The following is a 23,719-nucleotide window of genomic DNA, read 5'->3' as shown; positions in this document are numbered from 1 at the left end:
ACATCAGGTCATCTCACACATAGAGTGACCAGTCTACCAGTCACCAGAACCTTGTTATTCACCTGGATGGAGTGTTTGTACATCCATTACAAATCCATTTAAACAATGATTATATGCGTCCATAGATTTCAGGTCGTAAAGCTCCTCCATGCATTCTTCATGTTTCCTAAGTAGTGAACAGGGCCGTGCAGAGACCACTAAAGGGGCAGGAGCTCAAAAAAAAAAAAAAAAAGGGGCACATCTAACCGCATTTTAGGACAGAATATTAACAAAGCCACACAGCTTTCAGAGTTTAATAAACAATGATAAATTACAAAATTGTGAGATATGCAATCAAAGCTAAGGAAAATCTCTATATAGATCATACAACTATGCTAGATATTTTATTAGTAATTTCTTTCTGCAGGTCTATTTAGCAAGATATGTAAATCAGAGCTAGAACACCAGACATATTTTGTCTTTACAGAATTACACTATTAAAAATATAAACAAGGGCACAATGCAACCTTTTAGTGGACTGTAATCTATAAAAAAGAGCTGCATCAAACTTTAACGTGGAACTGCAGAAAAAAAAAAAGAAGCAAAAATTGAATGTGACGGAGGAGCCGTCACGAGCTGGGACTTAATTATGAGTCCGTGTCAACATGCATACATAAACCTACACAATCGCTAATTTACTTATTTCTGTTAAAGGTTGAGCTGATGCGGTTCATCGTGGTGCACACGCGGTGTTCCTGCTTCAGTTTGCATCCATCCTAACCTGTTTTCACTTCCAAACACTTTCCCAGTTTTTGTTTACAAGCAGAGTTATTTCCGGGTGTGGCGCACCAGGAGTCAGGTGATGACGTCATCGGAACATACCGAGTGTTCTCTATTAAATTGATTATTGTATTTTTGATTACAAGTTTATTTATTTTCCTTATTTTGATTTGTTTTGTATCCTTTAAGAGTTCATTTGAGTTAGAAGTAATTGTTTGTTGTTTGCTTGATTGGTCTTTCTGTGGGCGGAGCCTGTGGCTTTAAAAGCAGGGCTCTGCGCCAGAGGGAGGCAGTCTGTGGCTAGACTCCTGCCATATCACAGTGAAGGTGATGGACTCTTACCTTGAAGGTACTGTTGTTTTGTCTGTTTTTAACCTGCCTGGACGTCCCTGTGTATATATTCTTCACCTGCCACCTTTTTGCTCACTTGAAGAACTGAATAAATGTCACTAAAGTGATCTCTGGCCTTGGGCAGTCTTTTTGTTTGTTTGTCCAAGCATAAGAGAACCCCGTCACAATGCATGTCACCATGAGAAAAGCCTACTGAGTTTTGCTTAAAAAAAAAAAAAAACTTTTAAAATCAATATCACACATTTTTGTCTCATGAAGTGAAAAAATTGTTTGAAAAACAAACTTGTCATGAATTGTGGGTGATGCCAGTGAGAGAGAACGTTGAGACTAGTGATGGGTCCAGCAACACCGACTCACCGGCGAATGCATCAAGCACATAGACCAACACCCGTGTTGGTGAGCATATTGGTTTCAGCAAGTCACGTGACCAATACAGGAACTGTTTCGAAATGACACTGGATGCCAAACTGTGTTTATAAGGAAGCGAATCTGTCAAAAGCATTTGCCAAACATCACCTATGGAGCAGCTTCAAAGAAAATGTTTCCTCAGTGTGGGACCATTTTGATCTTATGTTGGAAAATAAATTTGTTTTCATTTTTGTTTCATCCGGTTCTTGTCAGTTTCTACTTGATCTATCTGAATCCAAATTCAGCTGAAACTGACTCTTAGTTTACTTTCATATTATGTTCTGCAGGTTAAGTGTCGCATTTGTTTAACTAAACTGTCTTATTTAAATAAATCCACCTCCTCAATGCTGAGGCATCATGAGGCATGAGAATGAAGTCCCAGATACACCTAGATAAACTCAGATATGCAGCCATTCTACAAATTACTCAGTTGCTTTTTATAAATTATTTCATACAGTGAACCCTCGCTGTAATGCGGTTCACTTTTCACGGTATCGCTGCTTCGCAGGTTTTTTTGTGCAGTTTTTTTTCTACAGTGTTCCTCGTCCTGATTGACCGCTGGTTGATTGACCATATGATTGTTAAAAACAGTCTCCGCGCTACCTGAGTGCCAATAACGTTACGGTGTTTAATACAGATTGGCCACTCAGGAGATGGAAACTGAAACTTTCGATGTCTCCTGAAAAAAAAAAAAACTGTGGCCAGAGGCAGCGCAAAACCCGACTGGAGGCTCGTTTGATGAGATCCATCGCTCTGCTGTAGATACAGCTGTGAATCTCGCGGGGCAGGTTGGAGGAGGCGCTTTAATGACGTGACTGCGGATACATTAAGGCCCGATTGATGCACACGCACATCCGCTGACCTGAAAACAGGTTTTGTTCTTTGGTTTCAATGTAAAGTATTTATTTATGCTGTGTAATAACTGTAAAAAATAAAGATAACTACTTCACGGATTTCGCTCACGGGTTATTTTCGCAACGCAACCACTGTACAAGGGTTCACTGTAAATGTAGTGTTTACTTAATTTTTTTCTACAGCAGAAGTTTTGTCAAAAAAGCGTAACTGAATTTCAAAAGATTGTAAAAACTTTTTTTTTAAAATAAAAATGTGTGGAGAAAAAACAGTCCATGCATCCTCATTCCAAACACATTCACTTAAATTTTCACTTTATGTTACATGTTCTTTATTGACTGTAGCTATATCAAATTTTAAATGTAACCGAAGATATGTATGAGAGGCCCCATAGGCCAAAACCTACTAACTATCACACGTACTATCAAACCCTCTCACATTCACAGTCAAACTCTCACATTCGCTATCAGAGTTTGATTACAACGGAAGTTATCTTAAAATTTCAGTTTCTGATTGGACCCCTGGCAGGCTTTTCAAAATAAAAGCGGACCTCCGGTTTATGTTTGATTCATGTTTCTCTCCTGCGGCTTTAAAAATGTAAAACTTTGTGTTAATTGATTTGCTAAATCAGAAATATTTAAGGAAATAGGAAATAGGAAATATTTGTTTGGTTTGTTTGTATTTTATAAAATTTAGTTAGGACGATTGATATTTGTTTAGGCATTTTTATTGTGCAATTTAGTTTTATTTTGAAAGGTCTAGGGAATGAAACAGATATTGGATCTATGGGCTCTTTGCACCTCAGCTTCCGCGTTCGGGGTAAAGCGGCTCGATTGTTTCCGATCCAATACAAATATCATTTACATCAGGTGCTTGCAGTGCTTGGCCAAGGTTTGTACATCGATCCGAAGCCCCAACAAGTCAGCTGGAGAAAGGTTTTAGATGTTCGCCTCGTTATACATTCACTGACACGAAGGTGAGTTTTACTTAAACTTTGTGGCTAACATTAACGTTAGCTTATGCTAGTAGGCAATATTCTCGGACATTGTTCTTGTAAAATGTGCTATTTAAGTATCTAAACATTCTAACGGACAATGTATTTATCTTATTTTCAAGTATATTATGTGTGTTTATTGTCGTTAGTGTCACAGACTAACGGGGAGGTTACGTTCGGGCTTTTTACTTCCGAAGCCTGACGGAGCTCAACAAGCCTCATAGCTTAACAGTAGCGCAGCTCTGGTGTCAGAGATCTGGTTCAGCTGTTCAGGTTCAAAGTTGCTGCTTTTAGAAAAATATGACCGTGTTGCTTCATGTCTCTGTGTTATTTCGTTTTATTACCTTTGCATGTTTCTTGTGAAGAGCTCAGATAGGACGGTGTTTACAGCAGTATGTACATGCGGATCAGTCGCTCGGCTGTCTGGCTCTGGTCTGCTCTCTCGTTCCCATAAACTCTTTCAGGCTGAATATAGAAGTGATTCCATGGAAATAACTCAGGGAGGCTCCTTTATTCACCATCCGTATCCCCGGTAGTTTTAGGCTGATCCGGAGTGAAGGCTGCAAACTTTGCTGTGCGGCGTTAGCTGGTAGCGACAGATATTTACAAACCATCTTCTTAATTCAGGATCGCTTGGAAATTAACGAAAACTTAAAAGCCCATTATATTAGGAAGACAACAATGTTAATAGTATTGTTTTTTTGCATCTGAAATACGACTTAGTCTTTTCTACCAGTCATGGTAATTCAAAGCGGAAAAAAGTGAGCCGCATTAGCTCCTGGAGATGTGACGTCAACGCCTTAGGCGCAAAGAGCCCATTGTCATAACACTAAAGGAAATCATGTATCTGAAAATAAATTAAAACATATTATATTGGCAAAAAATTCTGTAAACCACATATGTGCTACCTCAATCAAAATTGCTGACACTTGACATTTAACAAATCTTTCAGATTACATAAACAATACCTTACCAGGTACTTTTCTGACTTCAGGATGACACAGGGACACCTTATAAGACCAATTTTAACTGAGGTTAAAATTGGTTAAAATATGTGCTTTACAGGATTTTTTGCCCACACAATATATATATATTTTTTTAAATACATAATGTATTTTCCTGCATTCTTTTGGGAGCTTGTTGGTTCCTAATTACATATCAATCATAAAATCGGACCCTGACATCTCCCAGAACCGGATTTGGGTTTGTTGCCTCAGGGCAACATTGCGCTACAAGGGGTCTAAAACGGCAAGTTTCCTACAGTGATTATGAGAAATGAAATACAAATCAAACAAAAACTATATTCATAAAAAACTTTTTTTGGACAAAAATAAATCAGACATGGTTCCAACTCACCAAATATAAAATAAACAACTAACTTTCATTAATGAATGGTACATTTGCGCAAATTACTAAAACGAGCATTTGTGTGTTTGTACATGTGTGTGTTTGGCAGAGTTAGAATCACTAAGGATGTTGAAATCAGTCTTTTTCCCCATTATATGTAAAACATCAGGAAGGAATTGCTTGCTGATGTGAAAAAAAGTGTGTATCACATTTTTGGCACTTGATTATTGGCGTACCTGGGAATCACCATCTGTTTATCTGATTATCTATGGGTTGTAGTGACCAGATTCATATCAGTGACAGGAGTTAGGGCTGCAGGTTATACGAGTTTGTAGTTCTGATTTTGTTGTCCAAGCAAATGACAACATTTCCACCAGCTCCTATATCTGGTAGATTTTGGCCCTGTGTAGATTTTCAAGTTGTAAGGAACACCATCTGCTCCAGCCATATGAAGTACCCTGCAGACCCGTATATTTGGGTTTAGCAGGTATTGCTTCAGTCTTTGCCTGCCTTGGAATGGGGCCATTTGTTCATTGATGACCAGCTCTTCACCCTTTGGGACTGAAGTCAGTTTTGATGATAAACAAACAATGAAATAATGGTTTTAAAATGGATCCTCATGTTTTCATTGGGAATGACCCCAGCTTATGAACCATGCACATTTTGTCCATGAAATGATCTTGCATCCATCTCCTGTTGCTGTTAGTCAATAATAAAGCAAAAAAAAAAAATTGGCTTTGATAATTATTTTGTAATCAATTGAATATCATCACATTAGAATAATATTGTCTGAGCAAAAGGGCCCTAACTGCGCAATGTTGCCCTGAGGCAACAAAAAAACAAACACAGTTTTAGCATATAAATTATTTTAAAAAAATTGTCTTGAAATGATCTATAATGCTTCTTTACATACTTACAGATATTAAAATATTTTTAGTTAGAGTGACCCAAATTTAAACATGAAGAAAAGTGATGTATAACTTACAAGTAGGAGGCAAGGTGTAGCATGCACCTCCGCTTCATAAAAAGGACTGCTCCTCTTCTAAGTAAAAGGTCATATGAACCTCAATACCTCTTTTATTTGGACAAAAATATGTCTGGAGGTATTTTAAATCATTCCCCCCAAAATAAAAGTACAGAGCAATGTGAGGTACAGAAATGTGGTTTGTTGCCCGAGGGCAACGCCATGCCATAGAGGGTTTTAATTTGCAAAACATTATGTATCTGAAAAAAAAAATATTGTGTGGGCAAAAAATCCTGTAAAGCACATATGTGCAAACTCAGTTAAAATTGGTCTTATAGGTGTCCCTGTGTCATCCTGAAATCAGAAAAGTACCTGACTTCAGGATAAGGTAAGGTATTGTTTATGTAATCTGAAAGATTTGTTAAATGTCAGCAATTTTGATTGAGGTAGCACATATGTGGTTTACATAATTTTTTGCCAACATAATATGTTTTAATTTATTTTCAGATACATGATTTCCTTTAGTGTTATGGCAATAGATCCAATATCTGTTTCATTCCCTAGACCTTTCAAAATAAAACTAAATTGCACAATAAAAATGCCTAAACAAATATCAATGGTCCTAACTAAATTTTATAAAATACAAACAAACCATCTTACAAATAACTTAAATATTTCCTATTTATGGCTCTAACATTTAGCAAATCAATTAACACAAAGTTTTACATTTTTAAAGCCGCAGGAGAGAAACATGAATCAAACATAAACCGGAGGTCCGCTTTTATTTTGAAAAGCCTGCCAGGGGTCCAATCAGAAACTGAAATTTTAAGATAACTTCCGTTGCAATCAAACTCTGTCAGAGAGTTTGATAGTACGTGCAAGAGGGTTTGACTGTGAATGTGAGAGGGTTTGATAGTACGTGTAAGAGAGTTTGTAGGTTTTGGCCTATGGGGCCTCTCATAGTTTTGATCAAAATTATTGTGACGGTTGTGTGTGTTTATGAGATTTTTGGTCGATGCGTTTGTTTGGAGCCACCTAGTGGTGTGATGAGTGACTGCAGGCACTCTCGCGGTTTCCCCCACCAGAATTCTGAGTGCTGGTGGAGGACGAAGCTGAAGTTGGTTTCCAATTCTAGCTTCCAATAGCTAAAGGGTGATTCCACTTAATTTTTCACTACTTTCCGCATCTTTAATCAACTCTAGTTTAAAAACTACTACACCTGGACACTTCAAACCTGGACTAGATTATTCTTCTCTAATAGCAGAATATTTAAAACCATGTTTGGGATTTGTGAAACTTTATTCTGATTTGTGAAAACTCAATGAAGTTCAATTTTCACAATTTTTTGGCATCTGGATCTAAAACTGCTCTAATTAAAAAACTACTACAGCTAGACACTTCAAGCCTGGAAGTTCAGGTTTGAATAGTCTAGGAGTTGTATATTTTTAATTAGACCAGTTCTAATGTGATCCAGATGCCAAAAAAGTGGTAAAATCAACATTTATTGAAGTTTCACAAATCAGAAAAAAGTTTCACAAATCCCAAACATGGTTTTAAATATTCTGCTATTAGAGAAGAATAATCTAGTCCAGGTTTGAAGTATCTAGGTGTAGTAGTTTTTAAACTAGAGTTAATTAAAGATGCGGAAAGTAGTGAAAAATTAAGTGGAATCGCCATTTAGCTATTGGAAGCTAGAATTGGAAAGCAACTTCAGCTTCGTTGGTGGAGGTAGGTGCGAGAGAGGCAGCTCTTCACTTCTTTTTTTTACTTAGGGTCATATTTTTCTAGTTCAACAATTAACGAAATACTGTAAGAATATTTAACATCTACAAATATAATTTGTAAAGTTTTCTCGTGGTTGGGCTGGAAAAATGTGACCCTATGAGTGAGAGCTGTGCCGGTTGGTGTTCGTGTCTGACCACTCAGTCACGGCGCTGTGTCTTATTTTTCAGCCTGTCGAACCACTTGCCTGCAGTCAGTCACATTGTGAGGAGTTTTTCGTTCTTTGTTGTGCTCGGTGGGTTCAAACTGTGAATTTGTTGATATATATATATATATATATATATATATATATATATATATATATATATATGGAATCAGAATTAGATTCCACTGGTACACTGGACCACCAGTCCTTAGTTACCAGTGTAACTAAGTAAGAAAAGTTACACTGGTGCCGTGACTCTGATTCCTGATCAGCTTGATGCTGTTCGCCCAGGTTGCTGTCATCTACCTCTTCACTTCAAGACGTGTCAAGACACCTGGGCCACAAGGTTAAAGGACTGAAGGCAGAATATTGGCTTCATTGCCAATAAGTGACTAATTTTTATTTGAGTGTGTTTTATTTCCAGTATTCCAATTTGAAATGGCAGAGAGATTCCAACCAAATGTTGAGAATGTGACCAGTCAACCCTCCTTAGGAAGAGCCAGATGTTTAATGGGTCTTACTTTTCAGACAGGAGTGGCAGTTGGGTCAGATTTTTTGTGCCTCACCAACAGGTGAGGCACAAAAGTAGGTAATAGGCCTCAGGAATTAGCTTTCTATCCAGCTGAGACACCTATAGGGCCGATGTCGTTTGGGGGCCCGAGCCACTCTACATCTACTGGCCATGACTTACACTTATTAAGTGACATGATTTATCAGTTAGGTTCACAGATTGGAGAGTCCATTGCAAATAAACTGTGTTCTTCTGGTGTTGCTGGGGAAAAAGAAACCCAAAATGCCTCCTGTTTGAAACAAGGTGGTGCCCATATTGAAGACACTTCTGTCTTTGATAGTCAAAAATTCAACATCATAGTAAAATCAGAAACAGCACCTCCAATTTTTAGAGGAGAGAACACTGACAAATATACTGTTACTGAGTGGGTTGAAATGATGAGAGGTTACCTTAGAAGGCAGAACTATGATAGTTCCACTCAAGCAGAGGAGATTATGGGGAGGCTAATGGGCAGAGCCAGAGATGTGGTTAAGGTTGGTCTTAACCAAGATTGCTCCCCAGATGTGATTTATAACATGCTGATACTTCAGTCACACATCCTCCTGCCTGCTGCTGCAAGACTTCTGCTCCACACTTCCATTTCAAAAAGAGGACGCTTTGGACTATTGGATTAGAAAAATGTTTAAAAACGCTTAAACCGCTACTCTGGCTGAAGCAGAAACGATATGTTCAACATGGTTTTCCGTCATCTAACAAGTAGCAAGTCTACTCCACTTTATTGACCAAAAACGTTTTTTTTTTTTTTTTTAATTTACCAAAAGCTGTTCTGTAATCTGGAACGTTCGCTACATTGAGCTCCAGTTAGCCGCCTTATCTCACTGCGCGGGAGGCAACTGTGTCATGTGTCACGGGCAAAAGGTCAAAGGTAACAAGGTGACCGGCTTATTATGTTGTACAAAAAACCCCCAACAAAAAACCAATTAATTTTAGTACATGTTATTATGTGTCAGAAGAGGGCTTAAATACCAAAAATAATAATAATACCAAAAAATACCAAAAATACCAAAAAAAAGAAAAAGAAATTGACCAAAAGGGCACTTGGGGGCAAGGAGCAAAAGGGGCAGGTGCTCAAGCCCCCCCAGCCCCCCCGCTCTGCACGTGCCTGGTAGTGAACTATGTTATAGAAGGAGTATGAATATGTGCAGCTTGTCCACATCATCTGACATGTTTTCATTGTCTATCTCATGTAGGTCAATCCTGACAGCAGTGATTTTCCATGTCTCTCTCCATGTCACACCACACCTAATTATTGAATGAAATTTAATTCAAAGAAACTGAAACTTTTAAGAATCACTTTCACTTCACAACGAAGCTCCGAGTTGTGTTTGATGAAATATAGAAAAGTTTAGGGGTATGAATATTTTTGCAAAAAGATATACACACTCTCCAGTACAGAGGTCACAGAGCAAAAACCCGCACTAATTAAAGAGTCTGATACATTATTATGTCTAAATTTAAATAAGCTGCAAAATAGCTCAGAAGGTTAACTGGAGGACAACACGATGTTTTAAAGCCCAAAGGTAAGGTGAAGGACAGACACAGCAGGCAAAATCTGATTACAATAATGAAACGCAGGATGAACCATGATGGGGTGAATATCATGGTGTAGAAATGCAGGGCTGATGGAGGTAAGTTACTTGGAGGAGCTTCTCATTCTGTAAATATTTGATGGCGAGGCTGAAAATGATTGAGGTCAGATGAAGTGGCTCTGTGTGTTCATTGATGACGGAGGATGAAGGGATGGTGGAGGTTGGAGTGGAGCATGGAGACTTTAAACAGGTCTTACGCTGTGTGCTCCATTCCTGGAGCTGGCCTTGCGCTCCTCAGGGCGGTGAGCGTGGAGGGGTCGGCTGCCAGGTTGTGAGTGGTGGGGGTATGTGTGAGGGATGCACTCTGAGTCATAGCACTGAGGGAGGGGCGGGCGAGCGGGCACCCTGGTGCCCTCTTTAAGTGGGCTGGGTGGCAGCAGCGTCTCTGCCTGTTGACAGTTAAACAGCACAGCTCAGAACCAGGACAGGACCACACTCACACCGTCACACTGAAGCCGAGCTTACTGGTGAAGCTCAGTGGCGTGCTCGCACCGCACACATTATGCACAAGCTGGAACAAAGATGCATGTTGCATGTCCAAACTGCTGTCTCTAGGCTACAGAAGCCTGTCTACACCAACATGCAGCAGGGACACGTTGGCTACAGGAGACACACCAGACTGACAACTCTACACTAAACTGGCTGTGCTAGAATTTGAACTTTAAACTGTTGGACTGCTTCCCTTTTGTTCATCTTTTGTTGTGAAGTACAAAGCTGCATTTAAAAAAATGAAGTACAATGAAGAAGGTCATGAAGAAGGTCATGTGTTTCATCAATTCAGCTCAAGAAGTGAAACTCAAATATTACTTGTATTCATTCCTCACAGAGTGATATCGATCAGTTTCTCATGATTTTTGCCTCACAGTTAAGGAAAACTCAAAAATTTGTTCAGAAGCAAATTTTTGATTACTAATGATCAAAACATTTTCACAATTCCTAATAATCAGAGAAATAATAAAATATTTCAATTCAGAAATGTTATGTTGCAGTTATGTTACACCCACATAATCTTGGGAAAGAATGCTGACTTTACAGTTGTCAAGCAACTGGATCAAGCTTTCAGGGTCACAGAATCCAAACCACAATGGTAAATTCATTTTCCAACATGATTTGGTCAAACATACTAATACCTACTTTAATAACCATGGTAAAACTAGCAAACTGGCCTGACATAAACCCCACAGAGAATCTGAGAGACACCAGTTGACCCAAAGTCTGCTATTATGGAAAATGACGTGTACTTATCAAGTCAGAGGACTCCAAAGCACTTTACACATGAAGTCAGTCACCCATTCGTATACTGACAGTGTGAGTGACACTGTAGCAACAGCTGCAAGGCTGCCATGCACTGGTACAACCAGGCCCTCTGGCATGGTGGATGAAGGGTCATCTCCAAGGACACAACAATAGAAATATGTGGACTGGCGCTTTGAACTGGCAATCCACTGGTTACAGGACGAACTCCTGCCTCCTGGACATCCTGAACACCTCAGCAGAAACACAGACTGATGTCCTCCATACCACACCTCATTGATCCAGGAACCTAAACCAAGTACTGCTAGCAGATACTGCACAGTACATGGACATATTGTTCAGTACTTAAGCTATAGGCCTGTGTGCGGTTGAATCCATCAAATAGAAGTTTAACTTTCTAAACTGAATCACTGGAATAAGTATTTCTGATTATATTTTAATTCACTAAGGTACTTTGAACTGACTTAAAATTAATTTTACTAATATATCAGAAATAATTAAATCTTGTCTTTTAATGATGAAAAAATGTTCAAAAGGGCAGTGTTTCCCAACCCTGGTCCTCAAGGCACACTGCCCTGCATGTTTTAGATGTTCCCCTGCTTCAACACACCTCATTCAGATGATTGCAGTTCAGCAAACACCTGGCAACTGAAACCACCTGGGCTGAAGCAAGGAAGCACCTAAAACATGCAGGGGCCTTGAGGCCCAGGAATACTGCAATATACTGTAGTATACTGTATATTGCAGATGTTACATCAACACCAAGCAAAAAGATTTTGGGGATGAAAGCAGCAAAAACTCAGATAAATAATTGGTGCCAATGCTGCTGTGGCCTAAATGAGCAAATAATATTTGGTCTAACCAACCTTGGAGAGTATTTTATTAAAACCAAAGGTTATGTGATAGATGTCATGTATGGGCTTTACCTCATTTTTCTGCAGACTGGAAAGAGGCGTTGAACCAGGAAAACCTGCAAAATATAACAAAAAGAGTAGAAATATCTGGAGGAACCACTAAATCAGACTAACATCTCCAAAACCAACTAAACGCAGCCAGGAAAATGGCTGCCTGAGCACAAGAAGCAATCGCTGAGCTAACTGCCTGTTTGGATTAACAGGAACAAACATTTTAGAGCAAAATCAACTTCAATACCATTTACTGTAATAAATTAGAAGATTATTGAAAAGCCCATTTATTTTACAAACTTTATCACAAAGTGAATCTAATTTTATAGATTAATTCCACACAGATGAATGTTTGAAAGCTTTTATTTCCATTATAATTTTTGAAAAATTGACATTTAAATTATGAATTTTGCATCATACCAGCAAAAAGCTATTTTTAAAAACAGAAACGTGGGCTTGTCAAATCATGTTTCATTCCTATTTAATGGTTGTTATTGTCATAAGGTATTTTTAATCTGACATCTTTTAATCTGCCTTATTGAATATGACTGTATTACAGTAGAAAAAGATTTAGATGCCAAGGTTGCAGAAAAGTTTTGGAAGTGATCTGTGTCATAAACTCACCACACTCTGTTCTCTGCTGAGGTTTAGTTTTAGTCAGAGCCTCCATCACGTCCTGGATCCTCCAAAGCTCCTTCTGGATCTGGATGTGCCGCTGACTTGGAGGTTCTGTCTAAGACATACGCACACAAAAGAAACACATAGTAAGATATAGCCTCATTAAGGCTCAAACACACACACATAAAGAGTGTGTGTTTGTGAGTGGGTCTGGGTCAGTCTGCTACCTGTGGGCTGCCCAGGGCCTCCAGCTGCTCCAGCAGGTTGGTCCTGGCCAGAGTAACATCTGCCTCCAGCTGCTCATACTCTGTCCACGATCGCTCCAACTCCTGGGAAGGGAAGGTCATTTTATTTATATAGCACATTTTCAGCAGCAAGCCAATTCAAAGTGCTTTACATTAATTAAAAGGAAATTCAAACAAAATAACAAACCATAGGAAAGAAAAAGAAGAAAAAAAAGCAAAATGACTAATCTTAATCCTTTTCTGGTGTAAAGTGAGTAGTTACAGTTTCTAAAAAGTAGTAATATAAAAGTAATTAAGTAGTGACTGTTCCTGTTAAGTATTTCTGGATTCTAAGTTCGTAGTTATTCTAATTCTAATTCTGATTCCATTTCTGGGCTGTATAATATTGATCTAAATAGTGCGTACTCCACAATTTCTGTTATTATTAATAAACTAAAATAATCCTTTTCTGGGTGAAATAGGGAGTACTCCACCGTTTGTAAAACAAAAAAGAGGAATGGACACAGTAGGGCAGGTGGCAACATTCAGACAAACCAAAGGGGCAAAACAAAGACACGAGTGAAGGCAGTGACGTCAAAGGGCCATGAAACCACGTTGCTCTGCCTCCAGGCAGAAGTCCGATAAATGTGGTGTTATCTAGGAATGTCCTTAGGAGCGCTCAGCTCCACGGCTGCATGGCTAAGAGGAGGTGGTGAGGTGGGAAGGAGCGTTGTGTTTACATATCTTCAAGGAGATTAGAAATATGCAGCCCTTCCAAGGCCACACGGGGAAAGCCAATTCAGAAGCAGAATATCTTAGGTCGGGAAGATTATACATTTCAATCTTCCCTAAAGTCTCTCCAATACATCTCAGTTCCCAATCATCCAAATTAGTTTGGTTGTTCCACTGAACTGAAACCAGAAACTTCTCAAAGATCGACTTAGTGAGTTTGAGTCCTCAGCTGGGCTGCGAGTCTCAGCAAGACTTTGCATCCAACTCACCAACAGTCTGGGTGTCCGCGAGTTCGGCTAAGTCCGTCACAAATTTATCGATAAGCCAGGAATCCACAAGCTCCAAACAGCAGAAATCCTGTTATCATGAATAAATCCAGGGTGAATCCCGCTGGGTGTGTCCCTGCAGGACAAGAGGGCTCTCCTGTGCCCAGACTTCTCGTCGAAAATTTGATCAATTGCATTGAGAGACCAGTTGACCAGATCCATAATTTGTAGATTCGGAGGATGTGCAAAGAAAGGCTCCAAAAATATAGAAAATAATCTTAATCCTTCTCTGGTGTAAAGTGAGTAGTTACAGTTTCTAAAAAGTAGTAATATAAAAGTAATTAAGTAGTGACTGTTCCTGTTAAGTATTTCTGGATTCTAAGTTCGTAGTTATTCTAATTCTAATTCTGATTCCATTTCTGGGCTGTATAATATTGATCCCTGCCCTTGCTGCCCCTGCAAGCAAGGGCAGGGAGGGAGCAGAGGAAAAAAGCATCCACCTTCATCGAGAGTAAGAGAGAAATGATCAGAGAAACAACAGTGATTCAAAGTGTGTGAGTCTGCATGCACAGCATTTAGTGATAGGTAGGGGTGTGAATGTGTGTGTTCACAGATTTTCACATTGGTGACTCTGCCTTTATGCAATTAGAACCTAAGAAATTCCTTTACAAACGTATTCAAAAACATGTTATAGCTAATGTTATATACATCTGGTTTTATATCTAGAGCATGGGCTCCTTTCTTAATAAATAAGCACCAGTTCATTGATCTATTTGACACCATTGACCATGTACCACTATTGGGAAAATGTGAACAATATATAGTCTACAAATGTCTATATATGTGCATACATGAATATTTTAATTCATATGTATGTACGTATATGGACAGCAGATATCTTCCATTTTCATTTTCGTCAAATACTGAGTCTATGACTAAGATAGGCAAGAAGAAGCCTTGGCTTCAGGCTATTCCTTTTTTGGCAAATTATTGTTTTGTAAAGTAGCATTTTACTTTGCTTCTGTGGTTAATTCTTTGGCTGCTGGAGGGCAAACTAACCTGTTTTTCTCACTTTCTTCTTCCACTCCTTCTATTCAATGTTATTTCAACTGTTAAGTTTTCTCTGAATTATTTTCCTCTTCATGGAAGCTACATCAGATGTGTTGTTTTGATTGGCTGATTCCTTCCCGGAGAAGGGTATCAGCTGAGATAATGCTGCCATCAACATTATCTTAAAGTAATCTGAGTCTGAACTTACAGCGGTGACTCTGGACAACTCCCTACAGGTGCTGAGCAAGCCGCTCTGCAGGACATCTCTTTGTTGGACCAGGCTCTGCATGGCCGCCGTGTTGGAGCCACTCTGCTCACCCAGTTCCTGACTGGCTGACATCAGCACCGTCTCCAGAGTGTGCTGCCACAAAACAACAGAAACTCCTTACTGCGTACCTGAGACTGCTGTCCATGTGGAAAGGTGAGCTTGCTCTGCTCAGGGTTGTACCTTTTCCCTGTGCAGTTGTTGGAGCTTCTCTTCCTGCATCTTCAGCACCTTGTCCTTCTCACACAGTCTGCTCAGCTTGGTCTGATGTGAGCAAACACTGAGATCAGCTGTGCAGTTCATGAGCTGCTCAGCATTTTATTGACAGCAAAGCTTTCTTACCTCTACATCAGCCTTGTCAATGGACTGGTTTAAAGAGCTGTCTTTAAAATCTTCTGGAGTGATCTGAAAGAGGAGGAATATTCAGACTGGACCAGTGGGGGGCGTCAACAACCCATTAGCTAAGATCTAATGAAAACCAGTTTCTCCTGATATTCCTTAGATGCCCTTCTTTGCCGTTAAGGAAAGAGATCTGCACACTTATTCACAAATCATCAAGCTGGCAGTTGATCAAGATGTAAACTTACCAATGATTAACATTTTATACAATGTTAATCATTGGGGGTTGAGAGGCAGATCACATGAAAATGGGAGTCATGGAGTCCCATTCTGTACGTAGTGGCATAGACTCAGTGACTTTTATAAAAATGTTGTTGAAAACAATTTTGCAGCTCAGAGAGAGCTTACACTCTGTAAGGAAGAAGTGCCAGTAAAACAATGCAAACATCTCAGAAATTCCTTTCAAAATGGTTATTTCATATGGAATACAGAGAAAAGAAACAAAACAAAAATGTTGTATAGAGGTAGATAAAGGTCCATAGCACAAGGTTAAGAATATTAAACTATAAACATATGAGCAGGAGGTGATGTTTGTGAGGGAACTGATGAAGAAGCAAATGTTTACTCACTGAGGCTAAATATCAGATGACCAAAACAAAATAAGGATTTGAGTCAGATGAGATCCTTATTTTTTGTCATGGTATATCACTGGAAGGAGAAGATTTTTTTTTTTTTTTTTACCAAACATGCAGAAACAACTGAGAAATCCCACAGCACATTTTCACAGGCAGTGGTGATGTGGGGCTGCACATCAACATGACCAGGCTCTGTAGGAGGATCCTGATATGGGTCCATCCTGCAGGGCTGATGGACTACTGCATGAAACAGATCAAATCTCAATGATGATGACTGTTGCTTTCTTACATAGTGAAGTGAGAAGGACTTCTGATTGGACTCAAGAAAGCTCTGCTAACCTGAGCAAACCTGCCCCCCTGTACAGACCTCAATCAGCCTTTCATAAAGGGTAGAAGTCATTATTTTTCATGAAGAAATTCATTTTCAACACAGCCAAAGAATATCTGAAAAATACATCTTTAGAAAAACTCATCTTGACATGTAGATATGTGTCGTAGACAACAAACTATGGCGGATGAAGACAGGTGGACAGAACAACATGTCCCATGCTTCAGTTTGGGTCATTTCCAGTAAAGGAAAGCATCTCAAATGGCAGGTGCTGAATCACAGACATTTTACAGACATCAGCTGTTATATCTGGGAAGGATCCAGTGACTGGTATTGAATGGTTCAATGTGGTGAAACTGGGTCTTGATGGTGGAGATGTGGATACACAACAATTGGGCAACCACAGCAAAGTTTTGGCTGGAGTCTGCTGTACTTCAAGTCATGTTGAAACATTGGAGCTTTGCTGGAAACAAAGTAAAGCTGCAGGGCAAACTCAAGTTTATTCCTCAGATAAAAAGTAAAGTCTTCGGAGGATTGATTGTTTCTTTTGAGAAATGACTCCTCAATTTCCAGGTTGCTTTTTGGGAACTTTCCATTTAAAGCAACCTCATTCAGCACTCTAATGTTTAACCCTGAAACCTAGGTGAGTTAGCAGTTGTGTATGGGGAAATGTTTCTGCCATAATCCAAGAGCACACATTTTCAGTCTGTAAACAGGATTTCATATCTTTTGTACTCAAAACTTCTCCTCATGGTCACACTTAGACTCTGCTCACTTACGAAACATGGAACTGCGACAGACAGACAGACAGACAGACAGACAGACAGACAGACAGACAGACAGACAGACAGACAGACAGATAGAATGTTGTGACTATATTGTCTTTCGTTGGGTGAACAAAATCCTGCCTAAGATCAGAAGGCTGTTAGTGATCAGTAGATCACTGCTGGCAGATGTTTAGTGAACTACGGAGCAGAAAGCTGATGTCGCCGTTTCCCCCTACATCCAGTGGGTGGTGCAGGTGGTGCTGATAGTAGACACACAGGCAAACCCTCTAGAAGGAAACAAATGCACCCAGTACAACACTATCATTCTATTGACTGAGAGTTTGCCAGGCAACTGTGTCCAAAGGCAGATCTATGTTTCGTAAGTGAGCAGAGACTAAGTTTGAGTGTGAGGAGAAGTTTTGAGTACAATCATTACATGTTTTGAGAAGAAATACATTTTCAAAATGAAAATGCAAGCAAAAGTATTAAAAGTTTTGAGAACAAAAGACATGAAATTCTGTTTTCAGACTAAAAATGTGTGCTCTTGGATTATAGCAAACATTTCCCCCATAGTTGTGAAGCTAAAACTCCATGACAAGGTTGTGACCCAGCCAAAACTCTCAGCAGATGGCTGGACGGGCTCTGTGCCGATTCAAGTCAGCACCTTCCAAAAACCTTACTTGCTGGTAGAGTTGCGGCCTTGGTGCCGAGTTCTCAATCATAGTGTGAATCATGAAGATAAGAGGCTCATTCTCCTTCGTCTAGCATCAGTGCCGGGAAGAAGAGGATATAGTGGTGTAATAACACAGCTGGTAAGAGAGACTAAGATATCAGATGCTGTTTAGGTGATAACAAAAGAAGAAAAAGAACTGCTCAAACACGATGGTTTTATTTTAAACTGCAGTCTGAAACCTATAAACAGGGCAGTGTAGAAAATAAGTGCTTAACAACCAGACCTGTGCTATAACCCACATACACAAAGACATCAAAGCAAGTCAGTCTATAAATTAAAATACATAATAAAGTGAAATGACACAGTCCTGAACAGATGAAGAAAATGAACTGCTAAAAGTCACAGAAAGCCATAGAAACCTGGGGAAACATTTCAGCAGAAAACAGACCTGCCCTCATCAATGCAATTTAACAACAGCTGGTTATAAAAAAGTTTTATCATTACAAGGGATTTACAGAAGAAGCCTGTCATGATGAGTAAAAGTAAAAACGTCTCTCAAGATATTTGTTGTAGCAAAATATATATGTAACTTGAAACTTCTTAGATTTTCTGGTTAGGCCCTTTTGGGCCAAAATACTATAAACCAGTCACAAATAAGTGTTTTCTGCTAGAGTTCTGAGAGAGGAGACAAAATAATACTTGAATGAGTTTTCCAAGAGCCAAGGATCTCTTACAAAGTTTCAGGAAGATTTAGAATTTGCAGGTACAGTCTTTCAATAAAAACTATGAGACATGCATCTAACTACCATAGATTATATAAACATATTTCAACACTGCTGAAGAGAAAAAAATATAGAAGCTTATAGAAAACTGGGTTGCTATAGAAAACTGGGACAAGCCAGTGAAATACTGGAATAATGCCTCCAGTCAGACAAGAGCAAATTTGGACTGTTTTCATGGAAGGATAGAAAACAACACATCTGCAAACAATAAAGTTTGCAGGCAAGAATATCATGATGTGTCTGTCTTTCAGCATAGAGAAGTCATCATATAACTCAAAGAAGAATGAATGAAGAAATGTAACTGAGCATTCTTGCAAAGAATCTGCAGATGAAATGAAGTTGGATTTTTCAATAATAAAATGAAAATGATTCCAAACACACAGCCCAAGAAACTCTTAGTTTAAGACAAATCAAAAAATGCTAGAATGGTCCAGTTACATCACCTGACATGTAACTGAAAGAAAATCTGTGGAGGGAGCTGATGACATTTTGGAAGAATGGTCCAAAATGCCATTTTAATGTCCCTTTCTGCTAATAGCAATTGTGGCCAACATCTATTTAATGGATATAACAGATAGACTTGTTTGCTTTGATTTCTCTATGTAGATTACTTTGTTAGTTTACAGATAGTTTAGAATCCAACACTCTTATTTCATAATCAGTAATAACGTCTTGAGCAATCTGACCCATGACCCCTGTTTCTGGATTACCATTGTTGCTCCCTGGACAGCTTTTAGTAGATGAGTACTGCTGATCACCAACATCCTACATAACTTGCTATTAAAAGACGTTCTGACCCAGTTTTCTAAACATCACAGTTTGGGTGTCATCAAAATTGCTCAAATACACTATATATCTATTACAAGCACTTTTGTGGGCAAAATGCCCACAGCTTATAGTCACTGTCAGAAATGTATTCTTGCTCAATTTTACTATCGGTGTGTTTTTATTATGTCACTCAAAAATACCTGATTTTGCTCCAACTTAGCTATAGCAAAGAGGTGAAATGTTGCCAGAAATGAGATAAGAGCAACTTCTGGTTCACCTATAACCTACTGTACTCAGTGTAGCTGTGAACACTAATAAGTGGTAGAGATGTTTCAAAAACAAATGTTTAATTTCCAATTCAGAGATCACAGATACGCTGCCTGTACCAGAACCAGAGTTCTCACCTGCTTGTCCAGGTAAGTAAGGTTCCTTTGCAGATGGTGGGAGAGAACATCAGTCTACAGCAGTCAAAGACGATAAAAAAGAAGGAGCAGGAAGATGAAAGCCATATTTTTTGTGAAATCACAGATTTCTCAGAGGGGAAAAGCTGGATGAATTAAAATGGAATAAACAGCAGTTTGTTAGTTCTGAGATAAGAAGAGAAGGAAATTTACTACAGCGCATTTTTAATAAGTTCAAATTTATTAAACCACCCTACAATTTACAGGTCAAGAATACAAATTTGTATTTGTATTCAGCTCTTTCCCTAATTATTAATAATAATAATAATAATAATAATAATAATAGATCACATGCTCTATGTGCCAAAAACAAGCACTATGAAATCATCTGAAAATCAGTTCTTTGGAAAACAAAATATCCTCATCTTTGCACTTTTATTATCAAGATGAAATCAGCAACAGCACTAAGTGGTGCTGCTCTGTGGTGCCAGCACAGTTAAAATGCTGTGCTGGCATTTCATCTTGATGGAAGTGACCAAGTGACTGTTTTCTTCTTCTTTTTTTTTTTTTTTAAATGGACAGTGTTATGTGAAATTGGCTTTTCTGAGAATTACGTCATGTTATAATGTTATTCCCTCATCAAAAATATGCCTTGATTCTTTATGCTACTGGTCTGCTCTGCATCCCCGGAACCAGAACCAAACATGGAGAAGCAGCATTCAACTTCTATGCACCACAAATCTGGAACAAACTTCCAGAAAACTGCAAAACTGCTGAAATTCTGAGTTATTTAAAACAAGGCTGAAAACGTGTGTAAAGTTGCTTTTGAACCATAATAAATGAAACATTGACCAGCTTATTTGATGTGTATCAATGGTGATGGCACTCATCAAAACATAATGTTTGTAAATAGTTTCTCAATTATGGTGTTTTTTATGACTGTATGTTTCTGTCTCTATGTTGTGAAGCTGTTGAACTGCCTTTTTGCTGAAATGTGCTATAAAAAGAAACTTGATTGATTTATTGGTTGATTTCATGCAGGTTTGAGAAATCCTTTAATCTCCTGCAGCAACCATTCAGCTGTGCCAAACACCTCAGTGAACCTAGTGCTGCCTTCAAGGCACAGTTCCTCCTCACAGCTGCAGTTTCCTCGCCCTCATTCAGCTCCTTCAGACTAGCCAGGAGCAATTAGCAAACACCTGGTGGAACTGCACATCTGAGAGGCGTGTAGATGGATACGAATGACAGCTCTGTTCTTGTCTCTGATTGGTTGTTTCTAGTTAGCATTGGGAGAAGGCAGAAAAGCTTGACTTTTTTTCCACAGATTTTCGGTCTCATATTATACTGTTGTGACATATTGTTTATGTCTTAGTTTGTGGAATGTGTTCTATAGAACATTTTCTTAATAGAATCCTAAGGACTCACTCCGGGGTATGCTGCTGGCATTGCCTATCTACTCAACTATAGCAGCTGACCTCTTTTTATTCTGCAAAAAGTTCAAACCCACCATGCCAGAGCTCATTTGGCCCAACTTTTGAGTCTTCGCTCCTTCCTCTGCTTCACAAAGCCACAAGACTTGATTCTTGATTATGCACATAGTGTTTCTCTAACTTTTTAGGCTGAGGAAAACACAACCCTTTTCACAAACACTCAGGGACCACCAGATTCTGAAAGTGTGGATTCGAAGATTTCCAATGATGTTAAACATATGGAAATCAAAAAAGAAGTTGTTCTTTACTAACAAGTGATGTGTGTATTAATATCAACGTAAACTTGATATTAATATCGTCCAGCAAAATTTTTGCTGGACGATTAATTGTTCCAAAAATTATGATTAGCAATAATGTTAATGTTTTGAGACCATTGTTAAGAAAACATCATAATAATATAAAGATCAATAAACTAATTTCTAATGAACCTTTAGTACTGGAACTGGAAGATGTATTAAATATCTAAAATACATAATGAGATATGATAATGTTGTATTCCATTTTTGTTCAGGGACTTTCTGAACTTGTATGTCCACACATCCCTTGTGCTGGAGACGTCACTGTTAAAACTCCTCTCTGCAATAAAACTCATTGCTGTTCAGATAAGAACTGATCCCACTACAGAAGCAAGACCTCATTCCCAAAGTCTTGTTGGAGTCAACCTCCAAGAGACAAGAGCTCTGAACCTTTTTCCTGTTGCCCAGGAAGACAATTTATTTCCAAACCTTCAAAGTGTTCACTGGAGAACTTCTAGGCAGTGGTCTGCGTACCTCACACTTCTGTGTTCCCATAGAGACGTCAAAATCTCTTGATGCATCTGCCTGCATAGGCCAGCTGTGGCAACCTCTCCATACCTCGACGAGAAAGGTACTTTCCTTGGTTTAGTCAACCCAAAGTACCAGAGGTTCTGCTAAGAAACTCCAGCAGTTTATGTCTGCTGCCTGAAGAGAGTTTTTCTGTTCCATCAATTTTTTGATCTTGGACATTGCTTTATTCAAACTGACGATTGGCTCAGAGTGAGACTGTTCCATTATCTGAACTGAATTAAGTGTTTTAAACTAAGGATATTTGTAAATTGCCTTTCTGTTATTTACTTGCTAAGAATTTTGCTGAACATGTGATTTAGTATTCTCATATCATGTTGTTGGTAAGTTGTCCACATGTTAGATATTGTCTGCTTCCAGATCATTTTGATTCAGGTCTGCTACAATTCATTGGCTCTCTCTCAGGCGATCTCTTGTTCCCACTTCTCTTGTTTTCTTGATTTCCTAATTCATGCCATATATCTTAATCTGATTTGATTCTCATTTTATTATTCAATTTTGCCATATCAGTAGTTTTAGTGCATACCAGTAGTTAAAGTAAGAAGTTATTCACAGAATAATTCAGCTGTAAAGTTGGGCTATAAATTCTCAGTCATGATCAGTGATCATTTATTGTTGTGTGAAGAGTTTGTTCTGCCGGTGGTCTGAATTCATTCCATCTCCAGAGACTGAGTTTAGCTTATGACCATAGAAATTCTGGATGGTTTCCGGAATCACCTAAAGAATTGTAATTTTATTAATAATTTGAATGATAAATTATTAGTTATTAATAATTATGTAATCAAAACATGAACGCAAGTTCTGATTCCCAACAATTTTGGTGCTACTGTGCGAGGTTGCTACAACATTTTTGGTTTCCAGAGTTCTGATTCCAAAATAATAAATCATAAATGAATAAAATGCATTGTTAATTCTCTGTAAACAAACTTACCCTACAAAACTGGTCTCAGACAGGGAAAACAGCCAATATTGCCAATTTGGTTGTGTGTGTGTGTGGGGGGGGGAAGTACAGATGTAGAACTAGGTGTCAGAAGTTTGCAGCATTTTTTGAAATGCTTGCTTTTCATGCTTTTCAATTACACTAAAGTCAGTCTCTTTTGCAATTGAGCAAACTGTTTTATTGTACACAATTTTGCACTGGCCTTTTTACAACTTGTCAATTAAACACCCCAGTGAGTGTGAACTGTCAGTCCATTGGGATTGAATTGCTAATTCCTACACAGAGTTTTCATGCTACACTCAGTGTTAGGAGACCATGAGCCTAGCAGGTAACTGGTGCGAGTGTTCATTCTTCCTAATGGGCTCGACACACAGGACGCAGCGCCGCTCCCTCTCCTCTCTCTCCATTTGTATTGAACTTGTGCAGTGAGGTGAAATTTGTGATTTTTGAGCTCGTACACGTAGATGTGCAGTGAGCTAGTGAGGCGACACAAGAAAGTTGAAAATTTGCTGCTGTCGTTACTATTGTGTCGTCATGTGCACATGTATCGGGTTCACCATGAGTGGTGGAATACTGATGCTTTTTTGCTGTTGTTGCTCCCTGTGTGTCGGGAACATTTCTCGATGGAATCAAGAGAGGAAGAGAAACTCGATGCACTGGAGAGACATGACGGAAACAAGCAAGCATGCACCTGAA

At 38.8% G+C, this 23,719-nt stretch overlaps 1 protein-coding gene across 4 annotated transcripts in view; it reads right to left on the bottom strand.

The window, feature by feature from the left end:
• LOC106909250 (pleckstrin homology domain-containing family A member 5-like) overlaps window positions 1-23,719 on the bottom strand; it is a 143,690-nt gene that overhangs the window by 12,181 nt on the left and 107,790 nt on the right. For 3 of the 4 annotated variants that reach the window (XM_088003257.1, XM_088003256.1, XM_088003258.1), the window contains 6 exons: window positions 15,419-15,481; window positions 15,260-15,340; window positions 15,020-15,172; window positions 12,767-12,868; window positions 12,546-12,654; window positions 11,943-11,986 (listed from right to left, as the gene is read on the bottom strand). In XM_088003257.1, coding sequence (XP_087859383.1) covers window positions 11,943-11,986; window positions 12,546-12,654; window positions 12,767-12,868; window positions 15,020-15,172; window positions 15,260-15,340; window positions 15,419-15,481 — 552 coding nt within the window. Of the gene's footprint in view, window positions 1-9,959; window positions 10,152-11,942; window positions 11,987-12,545; window positions 12,655-12,766; window positions 12,869-15,019; window positions 15,173-15,259; window positions 15,341-15,418; window positions 15,482-17,825; window positions 17,907-19,772; window positions 19,827-23,719 lie in introns of all 4 variants that reach the window. The other variant, XM_088003259.1, reaches the window with a different exon arrangement.

This window comes from Poecilia mexicana, unplaced genomic scaffold (genome assembly GCF_051168715.1).
Source record: "Poecilia mexicana isolate PSO_F unplaced genomic scaffold, ASM5116871v1 scaffold_23, whole genome shotgun sequence".
NCBI lineage: Eukaryota > Metazoa > Chordata > Actinopteri > Cyprinodontiformes > Poeciliidae > Poecilia > Poecilia mexicana.
The sequence above is the reverse complement of the archived record's forward strand: the minus strand, read 5'-3'. Positions and strand labels throughout refer to the sequence as shown.